Below are 25,603 nucleotides of genomic sequence, written 5' to 3' on the forward strand. Positions count from 1 at the left end.
TCCAACTGTAACACTGTTTATTTCTAATAAATTATAACCCCATAATATTTCCAGCGGACTTGATTGTTGTTACTATTTTCTAGTACATGGTACATGTGGGCTATGGTAAGGCCACGTTTAGATTGTAAATTTTTTTTTGGAGAAGAGATCACATCGAACATTTAATCGGATGTCAGAAAATTTTTGGACACGAATGAAAAAAACGAATTTCATAACTCTGATGGAAACCGCGAGACGAATTTTTTGAGCGTAATTAAGCCGCCATTAGCACAGGTTGGTTACCGTAGCACTTATAGCTAATCGTGGACTAATTAGACTCAAAAGATTCGTCTCAAGATTTCTCCCATAACTGTGCAATTAGTTTTTCGTTCCATCTATGCTTAATGCTCCATTTAAATGTCCAAAAATTTGATGTGATGTTTTTGGAAAAAAAATTTGTAAACTAAACAAGGCCTAAATTTAATGCAAGGGAAACGATGCTACTATTTTCGATACAAAATTGTTCGGCATGGCCATCTAGAAGTACTAATTTAGAACACCTAACGATATTAGTTTTCAAGCAATGTATCTTTACTACTTTAAAAAGAGAAGTTTCGTCCTCTCCCCACGTCGCACATCCTCCCCTCCCTTCTCCTCCTACACACGTTGCACCGATCTGGCCGGGCGCCTGGATCAAGTGATAATTAAATTAACTTTCAACTATACAACCAATTAGTTTCAATAGCTCAGTGGTAAGCTTGTCTTTTCTCTAAAGGAAGGTCATGGGTTCGGTTCTCCCATGAAGCAAGTTTTAAAAAAAAAAATTAAAATTTTAGCTGTGAATTATTTTAATTTTAGGGTAGATTATTTTACAACAAATTTTCTACTTATAAATATTGTATACAGTTTATGGACGGAAATATTTTATTTGTTTTGAAATTTTGCGACTACAATTTATTTATGTATAAAGTTTATGTATATTTATATAAACAGTGTATGAACGAAAATATTTTATTTATTTCCGTTCTCACGTCGCACATCACCCCTCCCCTCGTATGTCGCACATGAGAAAACAGAAAAAAATCCTACGTCTATTAAAAAACCGCCCTCATGGAAAAAAAAAGTGACGTTATTCTCTCCGCCTCTCTCACGCGGGTCCTCGCCTCCTCGGACTTTGTCGTCGCCGCTCCTCCCCGCTGTTGCCGGTCGGCAGCGTCGTCCTTGCTTCCCGTCGGACATCGTGCCGCCGTCGCCGCTGCAGCCCACCAGTCGCTGCCGTTGCGCCCTCTCCCCCTCCTCTCCCTCTCTCACGTAGGCACATAGCTGCATCACGAAGCTTCTCGCCGCTGCCGTCCCCCTTGCCTCCACCCCCTCGCCCCCGGTTGCCTCCCCCTCGTCGCATCTCGTCCCTGATTTACTGGTCGCAAGCAGATGCCCTCAGTTGTGTTCTATGGCTCTCCACAAGGTGTTCCAGTGAAGAAGCCACTGAGCCTGTTACGGTTGCTGAGGGAAATCCGAATTGATCTCAAGAAACAGAGCAGACCGATTTGGTCCCTAGGTTGCTAATTGTCTTATCTGATCTGTCTGATGTTGCATTTTGGTTCAAGCATACGGGCTACTTTTGTTCGAAGTGTTGAATGTTGTTTGTTGGGCATGTAGTGCTGGTGTCTGGGCAACCTTACCTAGGCAAGATGAGGTAATCAGGTTCACTAAAATACATGAGTATACCAATGTCTTTAGCTATGCAGGTCATTTTATATACTATTCTTTATTATATGTGTTACTTATTTTTTATAAGCTTATTTATTATGGTACGTTGAAAATAAATTTATATTTTAAGCTAACTATTTTCTTGTTAAATATAGTTTCGTTACACGGGACGAACATAACTATGTCGGATTTAAAAGTGCATCGTCACGCTTACAGCAACCAGAAGTTGAATCTCGTGAGGCCCAAACACCTTGGGGAGTAGTGAATTAGGCCCAAAGCCCAGAGAGTTCCACCCAATGGGCTCAAACTGGAGGGAGAGGTTTAGCCGTCGTTAGCTTCCTCTGTCTCCACCGGAGTGGTGCGGCGGCGGCGGCGGAAGGCCGAGGCGGCGATGGACTTCTGCCCGGCGTGCGGGATGCTGCTGCAGATCCAGCCGGCCACCGGCGGGAACCGCATGCGCTTCTTCTGTCCCACCTGCCCCTACGTCTGCCCCGTCAGAAACAAGGCACGCCTTAGCTCGCCTCTCTTCCCTACCCTCCCCCCACACCTCCTCTTTCGTTTGCGTGTTGTTGCCCCTCTTCCTGCCTCGGTGCCTCGCCGCCGGTGGAGCTTACTCGATGTGCTGTTGTGACCCCCCGCGTGTTTGGGGCCCTCGCAGATCGTGAAGAAGGCGAGGTTGGTGAAGAAGGAGGTAGAACCCATCTTCAGCGGCGACGACGCCATGAAGCTCGCCCCTAAGACCGCCAGTGAGCCCTCCCACCTCAACTTTTCCTTGAGAGGATTAATCGTTGTCTTAGTTCCCCATTCTACCGTCCGCGATATAAATTGTTTTTTTTTTCATACAGTATTAATTTAGGTGAAAAAACATTGTTATTTCCATCTGATCATTGAGAAATCTTTTTTTTTCGTTCCTTGCTATCCATTGGAATGCATGACTGGATAATCTAGCCAGAATCCAGCCTAATTGAAAGTCTCTTCCAAGTTTGTTTAGCTTAGGTTGTTAAGGCATACATGGTCGCCTGTTCATCAAATTCAGATGAAAAAAATATTAAATAAAAGGAGTAAACTTATCTCACAGTCAAGCAGTGTTTGTTTGAAACATTATAGGCTAATATAGTCCTTAATCTATGATAAACGCGTATCAGGCCAAGACCCAAGTACCTTCAAGAAACTTGCAATGTTCATTAGGGGGACTCCTATTACATATTTATTGGGGAAACCAGATTGTTGACCTTTGCTACTAATTATGGTTGTTTCTAGTTTCTACCTTATTACCAGGGTTGTGGTAGACTATCACGCAAGTGCACGTTTAGTTCCATGAGATAAAAGTAGACTTGTCATCAGTGTACCTGAAATTTTATTTAGTTGTTCTGATTGTAATAGCATGTCTCAGACTAACACAGATAGGTTCACTATTAATTTCCACATAAAGAACCCTGGCCTATCATATGGTTAAACATTTTAATGGAGTCCTAGCGATTGTCTGAATAAGTGACCCTGGACTCCTGGAGGTGACATATTCTGCCATACTATTGTCCTAAGTACATCCAATGATTTTGGTTTTCAGCTTCATGCCCAAGGTGCTACAATGGAGAAGCATACTTCAAGCAGATGCAGATTCGATCAGCTGATGAGCCAATGACTACATTTTACAAGTGTTGCAACGGAAACTGCCAATTTCAATGGAGGGATGACTGATCTTACTTAGAGTATATTTCTTTGATCTTGTGTTAGCGGATAATTATCCTGCTAAAATTATGCAATCATATGAAGCTTTCGTAATCAACTTGTGCTGCAGCAAATAACTTCACAAAAGGAAACCAATGTACCACAAAATTGTAATATTTTGTTGAAGGGGTGCCTAAAATCCCTACCGATCATTGGGCTCCATCTTTTCGTAGTTGCAACTGCTTATAAACCAAAATTTAAATTTTATAACTTAATTTTGAACTTGATTTTATGGTTTTTTCATCATGATTTCTTTTACACATTTCGCTTTTGAGTCGCTATAGACACGTATATAAAAGTTTTATCTGTAAATTATTTTTCGTTTGCAAAAACGTGTTTTCGCTTATTCCTCCAAAAAGCGAAACAATGTGAGCTATTGTGTTTTGGCTGAGGATCTGAACTGAAGCCCGGTTCATCTGTTGATAAGTTGTGCCTCACACGAGGCCTTGGAAATGTATGTCTTGAGTACCGTGACTTGGAAAACGAGAACATGAATTAAAGAGAATATTTCGGCCACAAGGCCTCGCTCTGCTGAATGTTCTACCTAAGTTTTCATTATTTGTTTTCATCAATAATGGCATTTCGCAATAAACGGCATCAACAATTCATTGAAGTCGTCAAAATGTCATGCTATAAACTCTAGCCAGGCAGCTTAATAATTACCAACAAGCTAGCTTTGCAGCATAGCATATTACAGCAACGTTTAAACTAAAATTTATTAACGTCGCTCAACTATGTATGCAACAGAAAAGAAAAGAAATGTAGAACAAGGAAGCTGGAACATCTGAGCATTCTTTCTTATGATGTTCAGATGAAAGTATGAAAGACGAAGCTTGAGTTCAAACATCATTCATCTGGTAACCACTTCTTTCGAGCTCCTTCCAAAGCTTCTTGACGCATCCTTGTTAATTCATGAAACCATCGGTCATACTGAGCTTCAATCAGACCAAGTTCTCCATTTAGCACATCTTGATTTTCAGTAACTGAAACCGATGAACCGATCACCAACTCCGTGTGATGTGACGTCTGGAATACTGCAAAATTACTCGACCCATTATCTAACGGATGGCTGCAACCCAGTTTTTCGGCTCCTTTGTACGTACCACACTGCTGTCTCTCATATTCGTCGACACCACAATCAGTAGAAATTTTGGAACTCCCATCAAGCTGAAGAGAAATGTCTGACCCTTCAGAGCTATTTGGTCCTCTGTTGGCTTCACTCAAGAGAGAATCAGTATAAGCACTTGGTGATGCATTGGCTTCTGTGGAGTGCATCACACCTTCAAGTAGCACATAATCATGTGTCAACTCTGACAGATGCTGCTGGGAAGTAATGACGTGCTCACTTTCACCCATTTTAGATTCGCTGGAAGTACTCATTGATGCATCATTCATCAGCTGCTGACCAGGGACAAGATTCACTATCAAAAGATCGATAAAATCAGCAATGAAAGTAACATCACAGTCTGATAGCTCCAACTGCTCGACCATTTCAGCAGCAACAGACATAGCTGTATCAGAATCCAAGTAGAAGAGAAAATGTATATTCCTTGCATGTCCTGCAAAAATAAAAATGATATGGTATCACAGGAACACAAATAAGAAATGAAACTTTAGCAATAAAAAGTCATACCGCACAAGTCGGCAATTCGCAAAACCAGTGATACTGAATTGTCATCAAGTTTCTCGCCTGTTAGCTTTAGCTCTGTGTTTTTGTTAGTTCGCGTGAACTCCAACACAGATCTTTGTGGACCACCAAAATCATTTCTCTTGCCTGTGCTAGTACACATTGATTCGTGGGTGTCAACATCCATGTGCAAAGATTCCAGAGAGACTTCTACTGCTTTGGGTAACGATGATGGAAACTTAGTGCCAACAAGACCACGTGAATTATCAGAGCAAAGAAAGGGGTCTTGCAATAGTTCTTTGGCGGACAGCCTTTCAGAAGCAGGAGCTAAACATTTCTCGACAAACTGCTTTGCCTGAATATTTGTAATCTTAGCCAGAGAAGCCGGTTTGACACCCTAGAAATGCGATATTTAGTTGAATTAGTGTGTTGCGGCAAAATTATACAAAGATAGATAGAGAAACTTACTTTAGATACTTTCTTAAAAATCTGAGCTGCATTTGTACATTCACTGTAGGGATACTCAAGAGTGAACATCTCCAACATACACATTCCAAATGAGTATATATCAACAAGTTCATCATAATTCTCATCATATAGCTCAGGCGCCATGAATTCAGGAGTACCTGGAGAAAGAGGCACCATTAACACAGGGATGTATCAGGAGAGTGCTGACTCTTTTTTTTTTCCTGTGGATTAGTTAGGCACCTCATAACATGTTTAAATGAGGAAAACAGGTGATATAATGCTCTCACATTAATGTATTGTGTACCTACTGACATTAGTTGTTTTTGTGTTACATAGTCGGTGCATAGAACTCAATGCAGACATAGCTGAATATTATAAATAGAATGTGTATATATGAAACGAGAAGCATAGGATCAATATGTAATAAGAATATTGTTCACGGGTGTAAAAAATGTGGTATAACTATAAGCAAGTTGACTATTGAAGAGCCATTTGAGTTAATGGAAGATTGAATCCCCAAGTGTATCAGCCACAATACTTGTTGGTGTAATACATCAGGTATAAATGTTAACAAATCAGATAGCTACTGGCTAATTAACTATAGAATTGGTTAACATTGACCCTGGATCATGTCATTTAATAGCACATTAAAAATCGGCATTTAGTCTGTCTCCCCAAATCAGCAGACAATAACATACTTGTTCAGAAATAACATTGAAAACACAGAGTAGCAAAAGGTTATTACCAATAACACTCTTTGCCTTAGGTGCTAGCATCACCGTGGCTAACCCAAGATCTCCAATCTTAACTTCTCCATGATTCCCATTAACAAAAATGTTGTAACACTTAAGGTCTCTGTGGATAATTGGAGGTTGTTGAGTGTGCAGGTAATCCAATCCGTGAAGTATCTGTCTAGCCCAATTCTTTATTGCCTTCAAGTCAACACGTGGATGTTTCTGACGGTACCTATAAGAAAAAGATTATAATGGTGTCATTCTGCAATAAGCACGGTAGTAGCAAGAAGGCATGATTATAACTTGCTACTTACTGCCTGAGACTTCCAGACGTGAAAAGTTCTGTAATAACATTAACCGTCTTCTTTTGATCATCAAACCAGTAATTATAGAACTTCATTACATTTTCATGCTTGAGAGACTTTAGTAGATGAACTTCAGAGTACAGTCGTTCAAGATTATCTGGACATTGCATAACCTCATTTATCTCCACTTGACTCCACGCAACCTCAATACCTTCAACCTCATCAAATGCCTTGTAACTAAATCCGAATTAAGCATGGATACAAAGAGTTACAAACAGCCCAATGTAAACAAGAGAACATACAGAAAATGAGCAACGTGGCATTAAGATACTTATAGCTATTGCTATTAGGAAGACATTCTATATATTATGTATAATTGTTGGTATCACTAGACACTGTCATACAGCAAATGAATTAAAGAGATTAACCTCAACGTAAACCATTGAAAACTTAATCCCTCACCAATTAGTAGGATTAATAGTTGAAACAAATGAAAATCCTTAGGTGGTCTATTGTTTGTTGCTTAGTATTTCTTACTCCCTCCGCCTTCTTTTATTTAACGCCGTTGACTTTTTAAGTCTACGTTTGACCATTTGTCTTATTAATTTTTTTACATAATTATTAATTATTTGATTGTGATATGACTCACGACTAAAGACACTTTAAGTATGATTGCAAAAAAAATTGAATAAGATGAATGATCAAAGTTAGATTCAAAAGTCAACGACGTTAAATAAAAAAACGGAAGAAATACCTCCTAAGAAGACATTTGGCATAGACAGGCACCGAAAGGATGCCATGACATGAGATGAGACAAATGCTAGATGCTAGTAGTCCTTAAGTTGGAAGTTTGGAACCTGAAATTCTCTAGTTTGAACGCTGTTTATTACCCTGCTTGTGTTAACCGAAACATAGTTGCAAATATGGTTCATGCCAGCCTTTTTTCTTAGTTTTGAAAATGTGATTATTCGCAATAGAAATATATCTCTTTGACAAAGAAGCATAAATCAGAAGAGGATGCCAAGGACATACGCAGTCTTCATAGCTCCTCTCCCTAGCACCTCATTGTACTGCACCAGGGAAAAAATTAAAATGAATATCAACTTTTTTTTGTAATCGTTGAGCAAATTTCCAGCATTTAGTTGGTGCATTTCAAACATAACTTCTATGAGTAGGCAAATTTTAGATTAGCCATAAATTGATTTTACCAGTAAATTGTAGACCTGAAAAAAAATGCAGGTATCCGTTCTTCGTAAACTTAATAGACTAGCATGGACATGTCAAATCAAGTTCACATCAGATTAACAAAAATGGAATAGGTACATCAAAATAGACTTACGCGTATGTACCGCCTGGTTGGATCCACCTCAACGCACTCAGCATCGACCACCTTACCCCGATCGCCGAAAACCTCCATTTCAGATCACCGACGCGAACAAACGAATCTAGAATCACAGACCGGAAGACAGGAAGCAGAGCACAAGGTGAGCCAGAGGGAATCGCCGGACAGGCGCGCGGAGCGGCGCCCGCTACGCACGGTCGCGAGCGGCCGGCGATGCAGCGGGGGACGGCGCGGCCGCGGGTGTCGTCATCGGGCGTTCGGTGAAGGGCTCGGAGAACGGGGCGGGCGGTGGCAGCGCGCGGCTGCGGCTGCGGCTGCCGAGCGACGTCGCCTTCACCCCTCCCGCAGCTCCCATGGCCCTGCACCCGTCGGCGGGCGGCACGCGGCAGCGCCTCATTCTCCCCCGGCCGGTCTCCTCCCTTGGTCAGCGGCCGCGCGGGCGGATTCCATGGAGGGCCAGAGCCTCCCCCCACACCTCTACAATAACGGGGACGCGGAGGCGTCGGCCATGGAGAGAGAGCGAGAGGGGCAAGGGCCAAGGCTAGGGTTAGGAATTCAGCGGCGCGCCGGTGTACGGAGGGGGGAGGGGGGAGGGGGGGGAGGGGAGGAGGAGGGGGAGGTTGGTGGTGGTGGTGGGGAGCAAAAGGTGGGGGGAGAAATAGTAATGGCTGCTCGGTTTGGTTAAGGGCCTGGAGCCTTTATTACGGTTCGGGAGGGAGCAGCTGATCTGCTGCTGTGAATTGATTGATGATGCTCGCGTGTTCTACTAGGTACACCGTACACCGTACACCGTACACAAACTTGATACGCTGTACGCGTGTCCCAAAAATCTAGTCCACCGAATTTTAATACATGATAATTTTTTTCACTCGTTTGACTAGTTGTCTTATTTAAAAATTATATAAATATATGAAACTTAAGTTATAATTAAAGTATGTTTAGTGATGAATCTAATCATAATAAAATAAGTGATAATTGTGCTAGCTTTTTTTTAATAATATGAATGGCTATACATGTGTGGATAAGGTCAACTTTATCGGTAGGAGTATATTTTTTTATCAGGTTTGTTGCTCTGTTTTTTTTCTCGTTGAGAATTGGATGAAACTTTCTAAATTCATGCGGAAATTAAAAAGATACTAAATACAAAGTGAAGACTTACATATTGTTGCGCACTTGTTCATCTATTAGCTTTTGGTCAGTTTTTTCTAAAGAGATTCGGAGATAGAGAAATTCTACACATTCTCTTTCCACAGCACATTATTCCCGCGTGCGACTTGTTTATTGGCGCCGTAGAAACATAAAAATCCAAAACAGTGACAGATAAATCATGAAAAGTATACTAAGCAAACAAAAGTACTCACAGCCCAGGACCGTCCATGATATGCCATGATATATATTCTAGTAATGTGAATTTCAGATTTGTCCTATTGATTTCTATATTTTAGCACGAGTTGAGTAATTTAAGTTAAAACTTCTCATAATGGTTCTCATCTTTTGGTTTTTTTGCCTAAAAAGATCAAACAACGTATTCATAAATAAAAAATAATTTATAAATAAAACTAAATAAAAATTTTATATATGTGTTCTTAACTATATAAAAGCAAAGGTTAAAAATTAAACTACGATTTAAAAAACCTAAAATCAACTCCAAATTAAAACTTTAAATTTTGACTTATATGTATAAACAGAAACGAAAAGACTGAGGTGCATATGTATTGTTTGTGGCTTAAAAGGAAATTCTAAAAAATAAAGTACAATGGAAAAAAAAACTCTAATATCAACTCTAAAATTGAATTTCAAATTTAAACTTTGATAAGCTAACATGTATATGGTGAGGTTGTTTTTTCATTAAAGGTTCCACATTCATACTTTAAACAAGTGAAACACTCAAAAACACCGAAACATTACACATAAGGTACATTAACATTACATATATAGAAATACTACTACGATTTTGGCAAACCATGTGTTTCTAGCAGTTCTGTAAACTACCGTTGTCCAAACAAATCGGCGATCGAAATGACAGCGACACAAACTCGAACTAAAGAGAGCAAAGACTAAAGAACGATAGGGACAGATGATCCGTAGGACTCGGGGTATACAATTTGCGCACACAACATGGCGCCATACGTTGTTTTGTTTCGTATCTTAGCACATTTAGGAAAAGAAGTCCGAATTACCACCTTCACTGTTGCGACGGTCTAAATTACATCCTAAACTTTGATACTAAACATTTTCCCCCCTAACTTCTCAAACCGGTCAAATAACCCCCTAAACTATTTTGGGGGGATTTGATCCGAGTTGGTATATGTGACAATACAATTAGCACCAAATATTAAAAAAACCATAAGACCCACATAACGCCAGCGAAAAACCTATTTAAATAAAAAATCATCTGCAAATTTTGGCTCTTTTGAATTATGTGGTAGAAGCGTGGATCTCAAAGTTCCTTCTAAATTATGGCTTTAGTAAAATCCCCAAAAGTCTCTTGATCACAATCTCCGACTCCAAATTTAAATTTCAAATTCGAATTTCCATTCCAAACTTCTCCCAAATCAACACCAAACCAAAATTTTCTTTTTGTGTCGCTTGGGCCGAATTCACTCCTCGTCCTAACAGCCCAACCACCACGACGCACAATCTCTCTATCCACTCGCCTCCTCAATCGTAGCCCATGACCCCGACCCACCTCACGTCTCAGCCTGTTGCGGTCCGCGAGTCACGCTCGCTCTAGCAGTCGATGACACGGGAGTCCCACATGTCAAGACCGCCTCTCGCCACCGATAGGGCTAGCCCATTGGGCAGTCTCTCCCCTCCAGTAGCTCGCCCTCCTCCTCCCTCTCTCGTAGCGCCACCGCCACCCTTTCCTAGCATGGATAGGGCACCCACGCGCACGGCTATCATTGTCACTGCCACTGCTCTGCCCAACACCACCGTGGCATGCCACCCATCACCATCGTTGCCTCATGCAAAAATTTCACCAGGCTTCCTTGAGCCCTGTAGTGGTGATCATACCCTACCATCGTCCGCCAGCGTGCCTGTGGTAATTCGGCAGCTATCCATCAAGTTGAGGTTCAACAGGAGGTTATTCGCCTGGTTTAAGAAGTCGAGAAGAGATAAATATCTGATACTACGTCCTTTTCAATGTAACTGCATTCATGAATTTTCTTGTCCAATGTTTGACGGTTCGTTTTATTTGAAAATTTTATGAAAAAAATTAAAACATATTCACACATAAAGTACTATTTATATTTTATTATTTAATAATAAAAAAACAGTAATTATATAACTTTTTAAATAAAATAGACGATAAAAGGTCAAATATGCAAAAATACATGTGGTACGGAGGAAGGATTATGTAGTTCAGGCCTTCAGGGTAGTTCGGACTTTCCCCTCACATTGACGGCCTTGTCACTTAAGTCAGGCTGACCCAGGCCCATCGTCTTCGCTTCGGAAGGACGAGAGCCCCTCAACCCGGAAAAGGCCTGGCCCAATCACATGCTACCAGCCTGCGGAGCGGAACGCGTGTGGCTGACGGCGCGTCCTATCCTTCGCGGCCTTTGTTGACCGTGCGCGCGACGCAGGCCGACGCCGAGCGCGCGCCCGTCCCACGCCGATCTCCTGATTTGCTGTCGTGAGCGTGCCAACTCCGGTGAGCGACGCGACCATTTTATTCTTCTCTCCGTCGTACACCGCGCGTCTCCCAGATGCCGAGAAGACCGCAACAACATCGATCACCAAGCACAATAAGAACACCACTTCGATCTCCCGTTCCCCGTCACGTTTTGCTCAGACGCTTCCAGTAGAGTCCCCATTGTGACCGGTCTTTTCATCGGCGCTACGTACGCACGCACTGCCCAGCACCGGCGATTGCCACATGGACGGCACCAAGACGGCGGCGCGGGATGCTCCGGAGTGGCAGGTGAGGATGCCGCCGACGCAAGACGCGTCGTCGTCAGGTCCGGGGCCAGAGCGTGTGTGGGCACGGATGGTCTCCTGCGCGACCGCGCTCGAAGCCAAGGTGTCCGGCTTCGCCAAGAAGGTCGTCTGGAGGATCGGCGCGGACGATCGCCGGAAGCCGGCGCACGGCGTCGAAGTGGCCACCGCGCTCGGCACCAAGACGGCGGCGCGGGATGCTCCGGCGTGGCAGGCGACGATGCCGCCGGCGGAAGACGCGCCGTCGTCGTCGTCGGCAGAGCGCGCGTGGGCACGGTTGGTCTCCCGCTCGACCGCGCTCGAAGCCAAGGTGTCCGGCTTCGCCAAGAAGGTCGTCTGGAGGATCGGCGCGGACGATCGCCGGAAGCCGGCGCACGGCGTCGAAGTGGCCACCGCGCTCGGCACCAAGACGGCGGCGCGGGATGCTCCGGCGTGGCAGGCGACGATGCCGCCGGCGGAAGACGCGCCGTCGTCGTCGTCGGCAGAGCGCGCGTGGGCACGGTTGGTCTCCCGCTCGACCGCGCTCGAAGCCAAGGTGTCCGGCTTCGCCAAGAAGGTCGTCTGGAGGATCGGCGCGGACGATCGCCGGAAGCCGGCGCACGGCGTCGAAGTGGCCACCGCGCTCGGCACCAAGACGGCGGCGCGGGATGCTCCGGCGTGGCAGGCGACGATGCCGCCGGCGGAAGACGCGCCGTCGTCGTCGTCGGCAGAGCGCGCGTGGGCACGGTTGGTCTCCCGCTCGACCGCGCTCGAAGCCAAGGTGTCCGGCTTCGCCAAGCAGGTCTGGAAGATTGGGGCGGACGATCCCCGGAAGCCGGCGTACGGCGTCAAAGTGGCCACCGCGCTCACCCTGGTCTCCCTCCTCTACTACGTCAGGCCGCTCTACGACGGCGTCGGCGGCACCGCCGTGTGGGCCATCATGACAGTCGTGCTAGTCTTCGAGTACACCGTTGGTAAAGAGAACAAAAAAAAGAATGCGTGCACACAGTCACAACAGTGCAATTCCATCACCTACTTAATTACTACCCCTATCTTATTAACATATTTCTTTAATGTCTTGTTGAGATTGAGTAACATGGTTTGCACGCGTGTAGGCGGTGTCATGTACAAGGTGCTCAATAGACTTGCGGGGACGACCAGCGGGGCTGTGCTCGCTCTGGGAACGCACTGGATAGCGAGCAAATCCGGCGAAAGGTTGGAGCCGTTCGTCACCGGTGGATCGGTTATCATGCTGGGTATGTATCCAAATACAGTCGTATTTAGAGAATGTCTAACATATCATCTAAAATTAGTTCTTTATATATTTATTTAAATGACTATCTCAAACAGATTACTTCTTAGTTGCTATTTATACTCCAACACATCATCCATATTATACTCAACTATATTTTATTAACATATATCAACCACCAAATTTCTAAAAATACTACTAGCTCCGTTACCTCCATCTCCATTTCATAATGTAAGATGTTTGATTTTTTGGTGGTAATGTTTGATCATTCATTTTATTCAAAAAATTAGTATAAATATAAAAATAACAAGTCATGCTTAAAGTTCTTTTGATAATAAAGTAAGCCACAAGCAAAATAAATTATATTTTCATAATTTTTTAAATAAAACAAATGGTCAAACATTACAAGTAGAAAAGTCAAACATCTCACGTTATGAAATGGATGGAGTACTTAAAGAAATAGTCTATCTCCCCATTTGAAGTAAGCAGAGAGAAACAATAATGGATTCTAAACTTTCAAGATGGCATCCCTTCATTTATTATATATTATCTAAATAGTTATATTTTCTTAAAATGTTTTGAAAATAGATTAATATGATAGATGACACCTCGTAAATATGTAAGTTCAAATATGACTTTTACAATTTTACAGTCATATTTTTTTAATAATTTGTAGATGTCATATTTAAACTTGCATGCCAAATGTGATGAAAAACTAGACATATCATAGGACGCTAGTCAAATGTGATCCAATGTTTCATCTTATATAGCTTAGATTAAGATAGGTCTCACTTGGACAAAAAGATCCATCTTTTGCAATTTTTTTCCATCCTGCAACATTAAATATTTTAGCTAAAATGTTTTTTAGTGTAGGCACCACTTATCCAAATAAACAACATGTGCTTAGAGCATAGCACCGCACCAGATGTATCGTATGTCTCTCGTATATTTCACTCTTATGCATGCACCTTTTGAGAACATACATATGTATATATATATAGTGTTAAAACACATTGTTTAGCTGTTCATAAAAATAGCAAATTTTTATATTTCTAATTTAGACTTTTAAATTTATAGTAGTTAATTCTATCCATTGCTAAATGAAAAAAAATCAGAAAATTTTCGTCTCATACTAAGAACGCATTACGTACGCTAATCGGCTAATGTTCATGCTGGTATACGTGTGTTACGTTGCAGCTGCTGCGGCCACCTTCTCGCGGTTCATACCGACGGTGAAGGCGCGGTTCGACTACGGCGTGACCGTCTTCGTCATGACGTACAGCTTCGTCGCCGTGTCGGGGTACCGCGTCGGCGACCTGGCGGCGCTGGTGCTGGACCGGATAGTCACCATCGCCATCGGCATCATCATATGCCTCGCCGTCTGCGGGCTCATCTGCCCGGTGTGGGCCGGCCAGGAGCTGCACCTCCTCACCGCGCGCAACATGGAGAAGCTCGCGTCCTCCGTGGAGGCCTGCGTCGAGGACTGCTTCGCGGATCCCGCGGCGAAGCGCGCGGAGGCGGCGGCGGCCGCCAAGTCGGAGGGGTACAAGAGCGTGCTCGGCGCCAAGGCGTCCGAGGACTCGCAGGCCAATCTAGCGCGCTGGGAGCCCCCTCACGGCCGGTTCGGCTTCCGCCACCCGTACCACCAGTACACCGAGGTCGGCGCCGCCATGCGCCAGTGCGCGTACTGCGTCGAGGCGCTCAGCGGCTGCGCCGGCGCGTCGTCGCGGCGCGAGCGGGCCCCGGTTCTCATCGCCGACGCGTGCGCGAAGGTCGGGGCGCGGTGCGCGCGGGTGCTCAAGGAGGCGTCCACCTGCGTCGCCACGATGACGACGTCCCGTCGCCTCGCCTTCGCCGTGGCGAGCTTGAACACCGCCGTGCAAGAGCTGCAGAGCGACCTGCGGGCTCTCCCGTCCAGCCCGGCCGAGGAAACCGCCGAGACGTCGCTGGCAGAGGACATGCAGCTCTTCACCGTGGCCCTGCTGCTCATTGAGATCGCCGCGAGGATCGAGCCTGTCGTCCACGCCGTCGGCACGCTGGCGACTCTCGCGAGGTTCAAGCCAGCCGACGACGTGGACGGCGCCGATAAGCTAGAAGCAGAGATGGAACGTTTGGACGGTGCGGACGCGCGCCTTGACAGAATCAACAGACTATAGACAGAGATCGGAATCCTGCGGTCACGGAAAAAAATGGCGTAAGCTACAAGGTGTCAAAGCAGAAAAAAGTTGCAGGATCCCAGTTTCCAAACTAAGCTACATTGCTGCACACGTCTGTATTATGGGACATGTACTCCCTCCCTCCTCCTGGAATGTTTAACGTTATTGATTTTTTTATATACGTTTGACTACTCATCTTATTTAAAAATGTTACATAATTATTAATTATTTTTATATTATTTATTATTAAATATATATATATATATATATATATATTTACATATTTGACAAAATTTTTTGAATAAGACGAATAGTCAAACGCATATAAAAAAGTCAACGACGTTAAACATTTAGAGACGAAGGTAGTAATTGACTACTCCTAGTGCTAGTTAGAGCATAGTAGCCAAAATGAGCCCTTTGCAAGGACTTTCATCTCCGATTCTATAAACCAAAAATTAAAATTTTAAGCTTAAATTTAGAGCTGATTTTATGGGTTTTCACCGCGTTTATTTTTTAGCATAAGCTTTTACATTTCTAAGAATGTATATATAAAAGTTTTATTCACAAATTACTTTTCAGTTACAAATATGCCCGGTACTTTGTTGATGTTTGGTTTGTTATCAAAATATGCTTACAATACATATATATATTGTCAAAGCTCGTTGTATTGTACCTTGAGCAGAGGTACCAAGTTTCTACGGGTAAAATATGATATCTTGAAAAATAAAAGCTCAATGACAAAATATTGATAGTGTGAAAGTTAAGCTACGTTAAAGCTCATTGGCATGCATTAGTTTCAATCTAGTTTTTTTATAACTTGTAGACGTAAAATTTGAATTTATATGTTTGTGGAGTGATATATCTTATATTAATTCATCTTATCAATTTCTTAATTTTTTAAATTATTTAGTTGACATGGAAAAACGTGTGGATATTGGTGAATATCCACCTCCGACAAAATGTTGATAGCGTTAAAACTTGGCTACATTTGATAACATTACTTCTACTGCGATGCACGTTAGTTTCTGGGCTGGATTTTGGCAAGGGCTTTAGGCCGACTAAACTTTTGTGCGAATTCAACGTATGGCCCAAGATAAACCTGGCCTTCGACAGAAATATGAGGCCTAATAATTTTGAGGGCTTCTTATGGGCAACTGGACAAGCTTGGCCCTTGTTTCAGCCTAAAGGGAACCAGCCTTTCTGTCCGCCCGGCCGTTTGTCTACTCTCAAGTCTCAACAACTATTTCAGTTTTGGACTGTCTTGCCTTTCAGCCTTTGTCAGTATCTTCTGAAGATGATGGAAGCTTTCATCCTATGCTTCAACTAGGACGAATATAACTATCAGAGTTTGTCCTCGAATGTGTGCATGTAAATCGGTTATAAATTAAGATTTGGAGTTGTAATAAGTGATAGAGTAGAGTTACAATCGAACTCTGTCATATGCTCTCGTCTTGTACACTCTGGTCTAATAAAAAGTACTTCGAGTATCAGTACCCCGAGGTACTAAATCGTTTCTTACTATTAGGTACCTCAAAATACTTTTTATTGGACTGAAACAAATCTCATCTTTTAAATAGAGATACGCAACTGCGCTAATCATGTGACGGTTTAGCGGAGGTGCCAGTACGGCCGTTTGATCTAGTCAGTTTAGGTTCTTGATACCCAGATATAGTATACTTATTCTAGATTAAGTAGAAGCGTCAGTAATCGGTGCCACGAAGATGTACACTATGATTGAATTCCGTTAATAAAATTTGTGTCTCGGATTTATTAAAGAAATATCGTATCTGCTACATATTATACCTTTCCACATTTGGCTACCAATGGTGTTTTCAATACTAGTTTTATAATAATAACCATATTTGATTAATACTAAGATTTAAACTATGGTAAAATCATACATATATTACTGTACCACTATACCATTGGTGTTTCTCGCCTCTCCTGCATCTTATTTGAGTTTACTCTCTTCATTTTTTAAGACAAATCTCTCTCTAATCTTGTTGATGTATCGCCAACTATTGTTTCAATCTCCAGTAAGATTTTGTCATTCAGGATAACTAGATCAAGATGGCTTTGTTGCTTTGGACATTGGCTTTATCAACAGTACGCCAGATCTTTTTGAATGCAAACATACCAAAATTACTATTTTTTATAAGATTTGTTTCAGTACAACAAAAAGTAACAAAAAGTAACTCGAGATACCAAATCGTTTCTGATCGTTGGATCTAACAGTGCATATCCTACTCAGTTAAATCCAATGGTAAGAAATGATTTGGTAACTCGAGGTATCAGTATCTCGAGTTACTTTTTGTTAGACCAAAGCAAATCTCATTTTTTATAGGCTAGTCCCTAAGCACCGAAAAGCTTGATCGAATTTACAGGTTCATTTCTGGTTTTACCTGTGGGGACTGAACTGTTGGCCGATTGCAATCAATTCAAGGATACTAAGCTAAATCTATGGGAAGCTTAAAAAAAAAAGAGATACTACCTATGTTATAAAATATATGCATTTATAGATTCTTTAGTAAACATTAAGGTTTTTTAAAAAATATGTTACCCCTTAATAAATGAAGAATAAATAGAGGTAAGAGGGTGGGTAGGGATAAAATACGGAGAATTTTGAATAAGCAGTGATCAGGGGATAATACTACGATAGTACTACAAATACTTATATTTTGATACAAGATTCAAATAAAAAATACTACAATTTTAAAAGGGGTGAATACATCACTACGACAGTACGACGGCGAAGGGGCCATTGTCTCCGTACGAATAAGACCTGGAAACCTCTCGCAGACGATTAGTACGGTGATATTTCATAGTATGACAAGTGCAGACAAAATCCTTAAAAAAAGACTGTCAAGTTGATCATAAAAAATGATCGATGAGGAGGACAGACGAAAGTTTAAGGTCCCGCGTGAACGCATGATATCTCCATGTACTTTATAAACACGGAAGCCACTTTGGTTAATGCCTGTGCATTACCCATCGGATATGCCGCGGAACATCATTATCCCGTTGTCACCACTCGTCAGTCGGGACAGAGATCATCAAGAACCGATGAATGATCCATCGATCCAGCTAGTGCTCCGTCAACTTCACATCTGTGTGTGTGTGTCAGTGTGCGCGCGTTGTATATATGCGAATTATCATCTATACCTATTTCTCCCATCCAAAACTCAGGCCTTGTTTAGCTACTAAATTTTTTGTCCAAAAATATCACATTGAATTTTTAGATATCTAAATAAAACATTAAATATAAATAAACCAAAAAACTAATTGCACAGTTATGGAAGAAATCTTGAGACGAATCTTTTAAGCCTAATTAGTCCATAATTAGTCATAAGTGCTACAGTAACCAACATGTGCTAATGACGGATTAATTAGGCTCAAAAGATTCGTCTCGCGGTTTCTAGCCTAGCCGTGAAATTTGTTTTTTCATCTGTGTTCGAAAACCCTTTCCGACATCCGATCAAATATTTGACGTGACACTTCTCCCAAAAAATTTTCAATCTAAACCCCACCTCAGTGCACAAGTTTTGTACTCCACTAGCTTCCTAGCTAGCAAGAGCCAGGCCAGGCCAGCTCTATCCCGGTTTCTCTGAATCTCGTCGGTTGATCAGGTTTCCTGCTAGTGCCTTGTGTGGGTCTGCAGCTAGCACGCCGCCATTGATCATGCAGAGGCAGGAAATGGGCAACTTTTCGCCGCTCCATACGGGTCGCTGGCTTGTCCATTGCCCCCGAATACAAAAGACGAGATCAATATCCGCAGCGATACGATCAAAAACTTGAGGCAATGCGCACGAAATCGGTTGCTCTAGTGCGTGGCGCCGCTGTACTGCAACAGAGCCAAACGGGTTAGAGAAAGAGAAAATGCAAATGGCGGCAGCAACGCGGGCGAAAGTGTGGTCCGGAAATGTTTATTCGTGGCCTTGCCCTGGAAAAAGTTAAAGCGACCTTATCGATCGGCTTTGTGCTGAATGTTGGGCTCCTTTCTGGTCGAGTACAAGTGGTACCTGCTGCTGGTACGTACTGCTAATACCGACAGTTTGCAAAAAAAATATTTCAGGAACAAAGTAATCCATTTTTTAAGATCAGCAAAGAATATTTGCTTTTTTTGAGGAGATTTATTTTGGTCCAACAAAAAAATACCTCGTAGCACCGGTAACTCGCGGAGCCAAATCATTTCTGATCGTTGAATCTAACAGTACACATACTATTTAGTTAGATTCAATAGCAGAAAACAATTTGTTATCTCGAGATAGTTTTTGTTAGAGCAGAACAAATCTATTTTTTAAGTAGACTGAGTGTCAATGACATTTAAGGAGCGGTGGCATCAGAGATTCAGAGTCGATTTGCTTTGCTTTGCAATGTTCCTGTAAAAATATCAAATAATGTTCTGTTAATATATGTACAAAGGTGCATCACGAATGCGACGATACATGCTGGATTTTTGTGACGGTATACGGTAAGCCGGTTTTATTCGTTCTGTAAGCCGTGGGTACGAAGCTGTGAAGCTTCTCTCCAAGGAAAATCGATAACTAATTAATCATCGAGGTCATAGCTATCGTACTGTTAATTACGAGAATATAGCTGATTATGACCCAGTGGTTCCACCAGTTTAGATTCGATCATGACGTCTTTCTTCTTCGTGTGTTCTTCCGGTGATCTGACTCATCCCCACTGGTTAAATTATGAGCGGTTTTGTTGATTGATGTTTAACGTTTTAAACCTGTTCAGGGTGCTTCGTTGTTTGGCTTTCTTTCGTCGATGCGTCGTCATCCGGCACGTTCAATGGGTGCACCTTCATCTCGGTCTGTCCCTTCTTGTCGTCATCATCCTCCACCTGCCTGAAGTTGGCGAGGGTGGCCAGCGTCTCGACGGCGTCGACGACGCCCTCGACCCTCGCGGATATCTCTATCAGCAGGGACGCCACGGTGAAAAGCGGCATCGCGTCCATCAGCGACATCTCGGCCGGCCCCAGGGCCAGGACGGGCGGGAGGGCGCGCAGGTCGACCTGCAGCTCGTGCACGGCCGTGTTCATGTCCGCCACGGCGAAGTCCAGCGTCTTGGGGTCGGTCATCGCGGCGACGGAGCTGGAGGCCTCCCTGAGCACCCGCGCGCACTGCGCCGCCAGCCGCGTGCACACGTCGCCGAGCATCCGCTTGGCGTGCTCGGGCGCCTGGACCTCGGCGCGGGCGCAGCTGCTGAGCGCCTCGACGCAGTAGGCGCAGTGGCGCATGGCGGCGCCCACCTTGGCGTACTGGGCGTAGGGGTGGCGGAAGCCGAACCGCCCGTGCGGGGGCTCCCACCGCGCGAGGTTGGCCTGCGAGTCCTCCGACGCCTTGGAGTTGAGCACGCACTTGTACCCCTCCGACCTGCCCCCCGCGGCCTGCGACGAGGGCTTCGCCGCCGCGAAGTAGTCCTCCACGCAGCCCTCCACGGCGCCGGCGAGCTTCTCCATGTTGCGCACCGTGAGGAGGTGCAGCTCCTGGCCGGCCCACACCGGCCAGATGACCACGCAGATGGCGAGGCAGATGACGATGCCGATGCCGATGGTGGACATCCTCTGCTGCGCCAGGTCCAGCAGCTGGTCGACGCGGTACCCCGACACGGCGACGAGGCTGAACGTCAGGATGAAGATAGTCACGCCGTAGTCGAACCGCGCCTTCACCGTCGGTATGAACCGCGAGAAGGTGGCCGCCGCAGCTGTTTCATCACGCAACGCACATTTATTTATTTATTTATTCTTTTACTTGCGTGTCATCGTTGCACGTAGTATGCGACTGTGCAGGTCGGTCTCACGGCCTACGAAACGAACCTAACAAAAAGCAGTGGCCCTAGCACGAACGGTGGTGGAGGTAGTCTTTTCAGATACGTACCCAGCAGAAACAGGGAGCCGCTCAGGATGAACGGCTCGAGCTTGTCGCCGGATTTGTCCGCCACCCAGTTCACGCCGAGCGCGAGCAGGCCGGCGCTCGCCGTCGCCACCGCTCTGTTGAATCCCTTGTACATGCATCCACCTACGCGCGCGAAAATTCGGTGAGCAAACACGCGAAAAAACGACCAAACCAAAACGCACGCCGCAGAACAATTCCTTCGCACGATCGACCGACTCACTCACCGACGGTGTACTCGAAGACCACGACGACCGTCATGACGGCCCACATGGCATTGCCGCCGACGCCGTCGTACACGGGCCTGGCGTAGTAGACGACGGAGACGAGGGTGAGCGCTAGGCCGACCTTGAGCCCGTGCACCGCCCTCCGGGGATCGTCGGCGCCGATCTTCCACACCTTCCCGGCGAACCCGGCCACCGCCGCCCTGAGCGCGACCGCGCAGGCCACCACCCACGCCCACGCCCTCCCAGCGGCGCCGGCCTCGTGCTCCACCGCCACCGACGCGCCCTCCGGCACCGTCACCCGCCATTCCACACCGCCCTGCTGTTCCCTCGCGGCGGCGTCCATGCTGGCCGGTGCACGAGCGTTTCTGCCAACACTAGATGGGTCCCTATTGTAAGCTACTCTCTGTCCAAATCTGCCTCGCCTGTACTAAGTTGACCTGTGCTCGTTGCTTCGCTTCTGTGGCAATTATTTTCTGGGCATATAGATATATATCCTAGGAAGAAGAGAATGAACCAAAGAACCAAAGCTATATAGTTTCCGAAGAGAGCAACGTGACAAAGGCAGGCTTCTGGCCAAATGAACTACTAACTGCCTATGTCTGAATGATGTAAGAAGCCAGGATATGGCTGTATATATAGGCTGCAACGAGAAGCCGAGGACTCCGTCGTATTGGACTTTGACAAGGGGGGCAGCACGATGGACGACTTACCTGCAACAGCCATGCATTGCATTTCGGAAAGGAGATTTTAATCTGCCGCTAGCTAGAAACATGGCCGGGAAGTGGGGTGGGATCGCCAATAGGGACGGCGAGGTGCGGGTGACGACGACGACGACGACGATGGTGCGATTGCGATTTCTTTTTTTTTTTTTTTACCTTTGTTTTTGCTTGCCACGTCCGTGCACGGTGTACTGCTGCTGTGCTAGCCCGTGATCTGACTTACTCACTCTCTCGCTTATATAGAGCTTTTTTTTTCATCCTTAAGAAAGTATTATGAGGTATTATTTTTCTAATGTAAAATTTAGTATATCCTGATAATCAAATTTTACATAGAAAACAGTGGTATCTCTTGGTACATCCTCAAGATGATAAAATTGCTCGTTTATATATATTTCGAGCGCGACTCTGAAATTTTCCTAACCGAACTCTCTAAGGTCAATGATTTGCCAGAATGATATCATGCCTGGTGAAAGTGGTTAGCGTACATGCAGGTCAGGCTGGGGCTCGAAACCGTTTTGCAAGTTGACTAAAAAGCAGCCGTGAAACACAGAAAGCCCCGTCTTTTCGTTTTGGAGGAGATTTTAGAGTTTTTTTATTATAGTTTATTTTTATACCTCGAGATATTTTTTAAGGATGATAAAAAAACTCTAAGAGAAAAAACTAAATTAAGAGAAATACTTTAAGGATGAGTTCTTTATGCCATAAACGGGTTAAACTAATTTACTTACTGAAAATGAGTTAAGCCATTAGCGCTTAATTGATTATGTTTTTTTAATATATATATATATATATATATATATATATATATATATATATATATATATATATATATATATATATATAAAAGTTACTTTTAAACCACAAGCTAATGAATCATCTTGTTTTATGTGAGTTAACGGCGTAATTTGATATTGACGGTCATTGGAAGGTTAAGGCTGAATCAGACGAAAACTATGTTAAGGCGAAGCTGATTGGTAAAGCAATAGGATAAGGCGAAAAAGGAATCAACTAATAGAGTCCAAATTAGACAGGAAGTAAGAGTTGGAAGCGGTGCTAAAGATAGGGTCAAGACAGAATTGACTGCAAAGAATTAATTTGTTGGAACGAACATTGTAAAATAGGATAAATGGATCCAAATATGTATTAGAAAGGTTGACTCCAAGCATGTAACTATGTAAGGATAATTTAGGATAGAATCTCAATACACGTCTAATAAGGATAGTTAAATATCAGGGGTATAAATATGTACACCTCGATCCATATAAATCAAATTCAGATCAATACAACAAAGTTCAGCGCATCACCACCACTTAAGGTTGTGTTGATCAAATTCAACTCTTACTAAGTAAGTTAGATCTCGTCACTCCCATTGAGTAGATTTGATATGACTTTCTCGATTAAGTTCGATATCTTATATAATCTATTCAATGGTTTATCTGATATTTTGTGATTATCTAGATTTTCTATGTATGTTTAGAACAGTTGCAATTCACTAATCACAAATTGCATGTACTACCGGCTTGATTCTAACTAATAGTTACATCGTGTGTAATTTTGTCTCGGTTTGGTACGATAAATTATGCTTATTTTTTATTGTTAGATTAGATCAAGTCTTGCATAGATACGAACTATTTTATGGAATTTTAGCCAACAATTTATCTAGTGGCCTATTGACTGGATGTCTAAACTCGTAAATCTTTGATTTATACTTATCTCGTCGGTTCGAATCCTATATTTTCTCGATTTTGTCCGATCTACCAGAGTTGCCTTAAGTAAAACTAAGGTTTCCTAAAAGACTTGTCTAGTTTAGGAATTTTGGCCAATAGGTCACCCTAGATCATCGGTTAAAGGCTAAAAATGTTTAATTTTAGCTCGAGTCTATTCTCACTAATTCCAATCTTGAACTGACTAGGTTTGATCCGATCTTATAAAATTGTGATTAGTGGTTATACCGGTTTGGCAAGCATTACACATGCAAGTGAGGAGACAGACGATCAATGTTATAATTACATAAAATTACTTGATAAGCTCATACTGAACGATATACTAACTATTAGCTGAGTCAGATGGTATTGGTCTTAATCTTAACGATATAGAAAAATTTTAGAGATGTTAGAGCATCCCAGCAGCTCATCTGTTCCATCCTCTATCATATAAATAGAGGATGAAAACTACAAATTGAGCTCCAACAGAACGACTATCCTATTTTTAAGATGTCATCTATATTAGAAGAGAGAACCTTCATATTTGGATGATCTCTCTTCATCCTACAGAGAGATATAAAGGATATCATATATGGATGATCTAGTGGAGTGTATAAAGATATGAAGGATGAAACTAGTTTAAATGATTATTCAAATGAACATATAGATGACTAAATTTAGATGAGTTGTTGGGGATGCTTTTTCTATTGAACTTCCTCTAAAAGAACCGGTAAAACTGTAGAAGGCTATGGTCCTATAGCAGATTAACCGGATCGATCGGAGAGCGTGCATGCTTATCCTGCCCCAACGGGATTGGCCATGAACCCCCAAAAAAGCAAGAACCCGGAGAGCTCCACCCCACTCATCTAGCGTGCTGCGTGCGTACGAGGCCTGCCGCCTAGTGGCAGCAGCTGTAACCAACATGCAACAGATCTCAGCTCGCTTCGCTAGCGCGGCCGAAATATCCGCGCGCGGCGCGAGCGCCAACTTGCCGCTCGCACCGCACCCCCCCGGGTTGCAATAGCTAGCTAGATATAGCGCGGCTTCGTCGACGCGCGTTGGCCCCTCATCTCCATTCTCCATCGTCCTTGCTTGTCACCACCACCATCGCGCCGCGCCTCTCCGTACTACGTACTCCTCCCGCACTTGCGCGTACGGCGACGCCGGCCCATGATTGCCTCGCACACCCCTCCGGTGGAAGCTCACTGCTGCTGGTGGTGGAGTCGATCACGACCGACGGCTCAGTGGCGAGCACACTTTGGGGTGTTTTTTTTTTTTTTGGGGGGGGGGGGGGGGTGTAGTAGCGGAGCGCGCGTCCATCACCGGCCGTCGCCGATAAGGACGCCGCGTCATCCGCGGTTGCAGAAAATCCTCATCCATCTGCACTAATTCGGACAGAATCTCTGCTTTGCTGTTGCTGCGCACTACTGATTCACGAGGACGTTCCTTTGCCTATACAGCAGCGGTAAAATCTCAATGCCTCCTTTGCTGTTGCATTCGATTTCTTTTCCCTTCGGAATGAGACATCCGGGAGCTCAAGAGCCGATCCGGTGGCCGCAACTATTACCTGCACAGGTGGTTGTTGCGTGCTCAACTGAACAGTCGCTTTCTTTAGCTCAGCTGATCGAATAGCTATGGCACTGTCTCGGCTGCGCGTTCTAGTAGAATCCAGATGAATCGGCAATATCAATACGTATACCGTGAGAGCAACGATCAAGCTAGCTAGATGCAGGAAATGCAGCTTTATTGAGGAGGATATGGTCTTCTTAGAGATTCTGTTACCCTTTGTGTACCATATCGTACGTATTAAAGCGATACATGTACAAACGGCACGCCCA

At 43.9% G+C, this 25,603-nt stretch overlaps 4 protein-coding genes across 5 annotated transcripts; 2 read left to right on the plus strand and 2 right to left on the minus strand.

Moving 5' to 3' along the window:
* Positions 1–1,998: 1,998 nt before the first annotated feature.
* LOC102708687 (DNA-directed RNA polymerase III subunit RPC10-like) lies at positions 1,999–3,569 on the plus strand. Its single transcript, XM_006647609.3, has 3 exons — positions 1,999–2,194; positions 2,348–2,435; positions 3,257–3,569. Exons 1-3 carry the CDS (start codon positions 2,081–2,083, stop codon positions 3,385–3,387), a joined length of 333 nt encoding a protein of 110 aa, XP_006647672.1. The 5' UTR covers positions 1,999–2,080; the 3' UTR covers positions 3,388–3,569.
* A 359-nt stretch (positions 3,570–3,928) lies between these two features.
* On the minus strand, positions 3,929–8,452 carry LOC102708963 (probable serine/threonine-protein kinase WNK4). 2 transcript variants are annotated; one of them, XM_006647610.3, is made up of 7 exons: positions 7,891–8,452; positions 7,584–7,621; positions 6,561–6,788; positions 6,258–6,478; positions 5,513–5,670; positions 5,051–5,441; positions 3,929–4,976 (listed from the first exon to the last, which is right to left on the minus strand). In XM_006647610.3, the coding sequence occupies exons 1-7, from the start codon at positions 7,966–7,968 to the stop codon at positions 4,264–4,266; spliced, it is 1,827 nt and encodes a 608-aa protein (XP_006647673.1). In that variant the 5' UTR covers positions 7,969–8,452; the 3' UTR covers positions 3,929–4,263. The 2 variants fall into 2 exon arrangements, with proteins under 2 accessions (XP_006647673.1, XP_015689518.1); XM_015834032.2 differs by lacking the exon at positions 7,584–7,621 and having other exon boundaries at positions 7,891–8,451.
* Positions 8,453–11,770: 3,318 nt separating this feature from the next.
* On the plus strand, positions 11,771–15,216 carry LOC102715921 (aluminum-activated malate transporter 10-like). Its single transcript, XM_040520637.1, has 3 exons — positions 11,771–12,782; positions 12,924–13,064; positions 14,258–15,216. The coding sequence occupies exons 1-3, from the start codon at positions 11,771–11,773 to the stop codon at positions 15,214–15,216; spliced, it is 2,112 nt and encodes a 703-aa protein (XP_040376571.1).
* A 4,310-nt stretch (positions 15,217–19,526) lies between these two features.
* Positions 19,527–21,931, minus strand: LOC102709246 (aluminum-activated malate transporter 10). Its single transcript, XM_040520937.1, has 3 exons — positions 21,344–21,931; positions 21,102–21,242; positions 19,527–20,928 (listed from the first exon to the last, which is right to left on the minus strand). Exons 1-3 carry the CDS (start codon positions 21,684–21,686, stop codon positions 19,946–19,948), a joined length of 1,467 nt encoding a protein of 488 aa, XP_040376871.1. The 5' UTR covers positions 21,687–21,931; the 3' UTR covers positions 19,527–19,945.
* Between the last annotated feature and the right edge of the window lie 3,672 nt (positions 21,932–25,603).

This window comes from Oryza brachyantha, chromosome 2, assembly GCF_000231095.2.
Source record: "Oryza brachyantha chromosome 2, ObraRS2, whole genome shotgun sequence".
NCBI classification, from domain to species: Eukaryota; Viridiplantae; Streptophyta; class Magnoliopsida; order Poales; family Poaceae; genus Oryza; species Oryza brachyantha.

What these genes read in the sequence shown, in the direction of transcription:
- LOC102708687 (XM_006647609.3), top strand. Translation starts at nt 2,081, where the DNA reads ATGGACTTCTGCCCGGCGTGCGGGATGCTGCTGCAGATCCAGCCGGCC. An exon ending in TCTGCCCCGTCAGAAACAAG is followed by an intron (nt 2,195 to 2,347) that starts GCACGCCTTAGC and finishes GGGCCCTCGCAG; the next exon opens with ATCGTGAAGAAGGCGAGGTT. An exon ending in GCTCGCCCCTAAGACCGCCA is followed by an intron (nt 2,436 to 3,256) that starts GTGAGCCCTCCC and finishes TTTGGTTTTCAG; the next exon opens with CTTCATGCCCAAGGTGCTAC.
- LOC102708963 (XM_006647610.3), bottom strand. Translation starts at nt 7,968, where the DNA reads ATGGAGGTTTTCGGCGATCGGGGTAAGGTGGTCGATGCTGAGTGCGTT. An exon ending in TAAGGCAAAGAGTGTTATTG is followed by an intron (nt 5,671 to 6,257) that starts GTAATAACCTTT and finishes CTCTTTCTCCAG; the next exon opens with GTACTCCTGAATTCATGGCG. An exon ending in TTTTTAAGAAAGTATCTAAA is followed by an intron (nt 5,442 to 5,512) that starts GTAAGTTTCTCT and finishes TCGCATTTCTAG; the next exon opens with GGTGTCAAACCGGCTTCTCT.
- LOC102715921 (XM_040520637.1), top strand. Translation starts at nt 11,771, where the DNA reads ATGGACGGCACCAAGACGGCGGCGCGGGATGCTCCGGAGTGGCAGGTG. An exon ending in AGTCTTCGAGTACACCGTTG is followed by an intron (nt 12,783 to 12,923) that starts GTAAAGAGAACA and finishes GCACGCGTGTAG; the next exon opens with GCGGTGTCATGTACAAGGTG. An exon ending in TGGATCGGTTATCATGCTGG is followed by an intron (nt 13,065 to 14,257) that starts GTATGTATCCAA and finishes GTTACGTTGCAG; the next exon opens with CTGCTGCGGCCACCTTCTCG.
- LOC102709246 (XM_040520937.1), bottom strand. Translation starts at nt 21,686, where the DNA reads ATGGACGCCGCCGCGAGGGAACAGCAGGGCGGTGTGGAATGGCGGGTG. An exon ending in GGTCTTCGAGTACACCGTCG is followed by an intron (nt 21,243 to 21,343) that starts GTGAGTGAGTCG and finishes TCGCGCGCGTAG; the next exon opens with GTGGATGCATGTACAAGGGA. An exon ending in CGGCTCCCTGTTTCTGCTGG is followed by an intron (nt 20,929 to 21,101) that starts GTACGTATCTGA and finishes GTGATGAAACAG; the next exon opens with CTGCGGCGGCCACCTTCTCG.